Here is a 6,053-nt window from a genome sequence, read left to right on the forward strand (position 1 = left end):
TTTGTTGAGTGCACGTGATGGTATAAAAGCATAGGAGCTTCTATCCACATTGTTTTATATAGGCCTATAAATTAGGGTAAGTAAAAATAAATGTAAATTTGGAGCTTTCATCCCAAATTGTTGAAGACGGAGAGGTTGTTGTCGTGTAAAAATATGGAGCTTTTATCCCAAATTGTTGAAAAAGAAGAGGTGGTTGGCGTGTAAAAATATGGGCCCTTTCATTAATTTTATGAAAAAGTTGAAGATCCTATATTAAAAGGGGGTGGGTAAAAAATTCAAATTTTAAACCGGTTCGGCACGGTTCTATTAATCACAAAAGGGGGTGGGTCTTGGCTTCATGATCCCTCTTAAAAAACAAAAAATAATAATAATAATTCAACTTTTAAACTGTTTTTGGATAGTTTTATCCATTTTTGACATAAATAACTACTGTCGTTAGAAAATTGGTACGGACCAAACCGGCCGATTCTAAAGGGGTTCATCCAAATCCCAATACATTTAGAGATTTAGAATGTTGATAACTATTATCGATCCAAATATTTCGATTATGATCAAAGTTTGATCATCAAACGGTTAAAGTCTAAACTCCCATTCTCACCTAATCCCTACAAACTACTGACTATTTAGAAAACAGGCAGGGGGCTTGTCATCCCCGTTGAATTACCAAAAAAAAAAAAAAACTTTATTTGAAGCTGTTTATTTTTATTTTTACTTTCTGGTTTTTTTCGTTTGGGAATTGACTGTCTTTTTCCTATTTCATGACCAAAAAAAAAAAAGTAACCCGTATCCAAATAAGAGTACGAGACGGACCTGAAGATGGCGAGCAGCTCGGCGCGCCGAGCCGTTAAGAATAAGAGCTGAAGCGGCACACCAAAAACTTAAAAATATTAAAATCCTTGGAAAAATCTAAAAAAAAAAAAAGAGAGTTAAAAGGGTCACACGGCATGGTCAGGCACGCCAAAATGTGCCCTTTGTCTTTTATTAATTTAGCAAAATGACTAATCACATCATGAACTTTTATATTAATGCCTTAAACACCCTCCCGTTTTCGAGGAAGAAGGCCTTTTCTTTGGCGGTGTCACAAATCTATCACCATTCATAATTTCATATGATCGAAAATTTTAGTTTAGGGCCTTTGTTTGTTCTGATTTGCTCAATTTCTATTACATTTAGGTGGCATGGTAACTGAAACCTAGGATGATAGATAAATTTGGGGTAAATTCTAATGAGTTCCACATGTAAATTTCAATTTTTTATTTATGTTCATTTCATTTGCAATGTTCAAGTTCTTTGGATGGAAAAATACCGAACTGAATGTATGAGTTCATAGACTTCATTTTCCCTAATTTTCACAAAATAAAACTCTGCAAAACAACTAAAAAAGAAGAAGAAATAAACTACAATAGAGAGAGGGAGAGAGAGAGAGGTTTAGAAATGAATTAAAAATGATATATTTTTTTACTTTTGTTTGGACGAAAAATGTGTGGTTAAAAGATATAAAGTTCGTCGAGAGGGTTGGAAGATATACTATGCAAATCTTTGTGTCACGAGATATGTTTTAAAACCCTGATCTGTTAAAAAATAAAATTTAAAAGATGAACGGAGATAGTTTCCCTTATTTAAACAATCTGTTTCTATTTTAATGCAGTGACTTGAAATACAAAGTTATTTTTTATCCTTTTCTTTTATTTTTTTCAGTTTTAGAGCTAATTCGCTCTGAACTAACAAGCCAACCCATCCCAATGGGTGGCTCAATTGGCACCCTCTTTCTTTTCCTGTTTTTTTTTTTTTGGGGTGAATCAATGGAGTTGATGGGGCTTTTTACCATTCCGGCGTCAGCACCCGTATTTGGGATTTTAAACACTAGCACCAAGTACCACATTCTATTCGAAGGATGGACTCGAAACCCAAAACAGCTATTAGACGTCATTTTTCTACGAGGAAAAGTTTATATAGAGCCTAGCCTCTAAACAATCAAATTAAAGCCTATCTCAAAACTTTCACTAGAAGAGGTTGTTTTGATGCCCAAATATCATCAAATTGATCTTCCCAACATCAAGATGCATGGACATGAGAAAAAGATGGATTTTAAGTTTTGAAATCGTGCACATCTTGTCCTGCATTTTTTTATCATCAATTTTCAAGATTTTCAAGTTTTTATAGTTCTGCTTGATCTACACTATCTTTGAAGCTTTAAATTTTATAAATAAAGATAAAAATATAATTTAAGGCTATCACAAAACTTTTCAGTGTTGAAACTATATTTCTCAACATTATTTGAAGGTAGGCTCTAATTTGGTTATTTAGAGCCTCAGCTCTAACCGCACTCTTTTCTACATACACTTGTATTTTGAAGGAAAGCGTAGAAAAATTAACAAAATATTTCAAACCCACAAAGTTATGGCTGCAACAAGAATCACCTTTCATTTGAACTCCGGATCAATATTGAAATAGCAATTACTTTTTATAGTTTTTTAACATTATTATTGAAAGGAAAATGGTTTGATAGGGCTGCAGTTCTATTAAAATAAGTAAAGCCTCGTCTCATAATTCATCAAAAAGTACAATGCAAGCATTGAAAGGCCTTTACATTGTGAAAAAATTTTAGGATTTTAATCTCTAAAAATCGTGTACATTGTAACAAATTATCTAGATCGTCAATTTCAACCTAAAATTAAGTGTTTGTAGATCCACAAAATCTATTCCATTTTTAAAGTTTCAAAATTAATTATCAGTGTTGGAAATTGATTTAGACCTAGAGAATTTCGCTGTCGAAAGTGCTTTCCAAAAAAAGATTTGAGGTGAGGCTTTATTTTATTTTTCAACTTACACTAAGTGTATACAGCAGTGGTAAATTATGAAACTATATTGTAGCCATAATTTAGAGAGGGAGAAACTTGAGAGAAAAGTGAGAGAGGAAGTAAAAAATAGTGTTCGATTACCCGAGCAAGGCACAAATTTGCCCGAATAACTCGGGCTCATCACCCTGTGAGCCTGAGTATCCCGAGTTTATCTCATGCTCAAGGATACTAAAAGAATTCCAAAAAATTATAAAGATTCCAAAAAAATGGATATTTATTTATAATATATTTTTTTATGTTTTCTATCATTTTGGTAAAGATTGGAATTTGAAAAAACCAAATTCATCTCTAGAATTATTGGTTCTAGAATCATAAAGAAATAGACTTATTGGATTGGAACTCAAATCAGAATTCAAATGGATGTTGCGATTGATCCCGAAGAGAAAAATGGAGAAAGAAAGAAGTACTTTGTCTTTATTGATATTGAAATGAATTGTTTTGGCATGATTTTTTTTGCTTCTTTTTGGATAATTTTTAAAATACTTCCGGTTGTAAATTAGTTTTTTTAAAATCTATTTTTTTTACTATTATTTAACCTCATGTAGATGTAGCATTTTTTATATTTTTTTTGATATTTTTATTTTTATTATTTTGCAGTACTTTTGACCCTGGCCAGACCTGACTCGGGCCGAGTAACTTGAAATGCGACCGGGCTTATGTGGTTAGTGCTTGACGATTTGCAACGCCACGTCTTAGATTCAATTCCTACCAAGGACAAGGGTCTCTCCCCACTAATTCACCAAAAACACAACCAAAAAAAAAAGAGTTACTTAGCTACTCGGGCTCAACCTATGGCGGAGTTCATCCCCGAGTCGTGGTTTTCCAACATTTGTTTTTTTTTCTTTTTTTTTTTTTTTTTTGCTTTTTGAAAAAAAAAAAAAAATAAAGAAGAAAGGCTAGTGCGTAATAACCCAGAAAAGGCACTTGAATAATGGCTAAATGTTTTTTGGGTGAATAAGTAATAGCTAATATTAAATTCAATGCCATAGCTATCTTCCTATCATTTCCACTAAAAGAAAGGCTAATTTTGGTATTTGACCTTTCCAAACTTTTCTTGAACCCCAATACTCTCTCTCTAGACTATATCAGAGACCCGTAACGTCCCATTGAGTTGAGCCCCACACTCTCGACTTCAGAGAAAAAAGTAAAAAAAAAAAAAAAAAAAACCACCAAAAATAAGCCAAATAATATATATATATATACATAAAACCGACTCTTCAATCTCACCTCTCATTTTCCCTCCAAAACCTGTAACTTCTCTCTTTCTTCTTCCTCCGCCAAATCTAGCGGCGCTCCGCCAAGTGCGGCTAAAAATGGCGGACTTTCCCCCTAACTTAGACGACGGGGAGCTTTGGCTACCGTCCGATTTTTTTCCAGATGAAATCTATCCACCCAACCATGCGCCCCCCTCGAAGTTTCTTCACTCGTCTAAATTTAGCGGCGGTGCTAAATTTAACCCTGAGTTTCCGTGCGAGCTCACCTACATGGAAGACCTTGCGAACCAGCTCGCCCTCGCCATACTCGATGAGAAACCCTCTCCTAAACCACCTCCAAAAATGCCTCCAGTTTTAGAGGTACTCTCTCTCTATATATATATATCTACCCCCTTTCCCCTCTTTCTTCTTCTTCTTCTTTTTCATGCATTCTCTGGTTTTTCTCGTTACCTCCTCTCTTAAAAACCCAATTTCTTAAAAACCAGTCATTTTAAGTGGATTTTTCGGTAAAGCTAGTTTTCTCTGACTTTAAAATCCAGTTGGTTTCTCTCTCTTCAAAACCCTGTTTTCTTCTCTTTCTTTCACATTTTTTTTGTGGTTCTCTGCTGTTTTGTTCATTTCTCTTGGTTTTTGTTCTACTTTTTGCAGATACAGAACCAGAGGCCAAGCTCTCGCCCCCTGGTTAACCCTCGCTTCGGTGAAAATACTTTTGAGAAAAGCGGTTTTGGGGCTCTCTCAAAAAGCGGCTTTGGTAACCCTGGTTTTGATTGCAGTCGAGCTTGTACAGGTCTCAAACCACTGCCTTTTCAGAAACCAGGCCGTACCCGAATGGTGAGAGAGTGAGAGTTACAAGAAAACGGTTACTTTCCATTTTAGTTTTGTTGGTTTCTGGTTCTTTTGTGGTTTTTGATGGCGGTGTTTTTTGCGCAGCAGGTTCAGAGGCAGATGAACCAGCCGTTACCATTTCAGGCAATTGGAAGTGAGGTGGGTTCCTTGAGGGGCTCTAATGGAACTGGTGTGTTTCTTCCTCGTATTTTTCATGCTGATACGGGTACCACACAGAAGCAGAGTAAGCTTTTTGTTTTTTTTTTTTTTTTTGAGTGGGTTTTCATTCTTTTTGGCATTTAGAGAGACAGACATTCAAAAGAAGATTCCATGGAGTAAAAAGACCCATTGGAGCTTACAAACCTCAAAATGTATTTATTAAATCTCTCTCTCTCTTAAACTTTTGTTTGTTGCCTTTAGTAAATTAAATATCTTATGCTGTTGCTTTTATACATTTACAGATTTCAAAGTTGCAGAGAAAAAACAGGAACAAAACAGGAATGTGGGTGGTGTAAGGAAGAGAGTGACATTTCAGAGTGTGCAGAGGTCACCTGAGTTGGGTTTACCTCAAGATTGGACCTATTGAAGTTAGAGAGAGAAAGAGAGAGAGAGTCGGGGGGAGTAAATGCCCCTATAAGACTTTGTACTCTTGTATCAAAGGAGTAGCAGAGATCAGAAAGGCTAGGAATAAGTATTCAAGATGAGAGAAAAGTAAAAGGAAGCAGGAATTCCATCATGGTTTTGGTGCAGGTCTGTAAAAACAAAAGGGTAAAAGCGAGTACGATAAAGTTTTAGAGAGAGAAACGCCACAGGGCTAGGGTTGGTTGCATGGATTGGGACTGTACAAGCCTGTGAATACAGTAATAAAGTTCCTTTTTTTTGAGAATTTTGTTAGCACTAATGGAAATTACTGCTTGCTTTTCTAATACTCATAAAATAAACTCTAGTCTAATTAAATAAATAGATTTCCTCTCATATTTTTTTTTTTTACCCTTTTGCATCTTATTCTCACTGTAAAAATCACCTTTTTAACTGATTTTATGAAACTTTTTGGGAACTTTTTTCTCACTCACTTGTAAATCAGTGATATTGCCTATATCTTTTTGAAAAATTTACGTACGGAGGTGAATTTCAAAATGGTAACACGTTTGTT

General features: G+C 35.0%; 1 protein-coding gene across 4 annotated transcripts; it reads left to right on the forward strand.

Annotated features, from left to right (window-relative positions):
* The first annotated feature begins 3,971 nt into the window (after positions 1-3,971).
* Positions 3,972-5,786, forward strand: LOC18444435 (uncharacterized). Of its 4 annotated transcripts, none has more exons than XM_011628880.3 (4): positions 3,972-4,435; positions 4,724-4,906; positions 5,009-5,144; positions 5,362-5,786. In XM_011628880.3, the coding sequence occupies exons 1-4, from the start codon at positions 4,175-4,177 to the stop codon at positions 5,484-5,486; spliced, it is 705 nt and encodes a 234-aa protein (XP_011627182.1). In that variant the 5' UTR covers positions 3,972-4,174; the 3' UTR covers positions 5,487-5,786. The 4 variants fall into 4 exon arrangements, 2 of the variants coding, with proteins under 2 accessions (XP_011627182.1, XP_020529330.1); XM_020673671.2 differs by having other exon boundaries at positions 3,975-4,435; positions 5,006-5,144; XR_016045093.1 differs by having other exon boundaries at positions 3,981-4,435; positions 5,006-5,271; positions 5,362-5,611.
* The last annotated feature ends 267 nt before the right edge of the window (positions 5,787-6,053 follow it).

This window comes from Amborella trichopoda, chromosome 11 (genome assembly GCF_054954075.1).
Source record: "Amborella trichopoda isolate Santa Cruz 75 chromosome 11, AtrichopodaSantaCruz75HAP2 v2.0, whole genome shotgun sequence".
NCBI lineage: Eukaryota > Viridiplantae > Streptophyta > Magnoliopsida > Amborellales > Amborellaceae > Amborella > Amborella trichopoda.

Bases quoted from the DNA above. Each gene is read 5' to 3' on its own strand.
- LOC18444435 (XM_020673671.2), top strand. From the start codon at position 4,175: ATGGCGGACTTTCCCCCTAACTTAGACGACGGGGAGCTTTGGCTACCG. The intron at 4,436-4,723 runs GTACTCTCTCTC...TACTTTTTGCAG, and splicing joins AAATGCCTCCAGTTTTAGAG to ATACAGAACCAGAGGCCAAG. The intron at 5,145-5,361 runs GTAAGCTTTTTG...ATACATTTACAG, and splicing joins GGGTACCACACAGAAGCAGA to ATTTCAAAGTTGCAGAGAAA.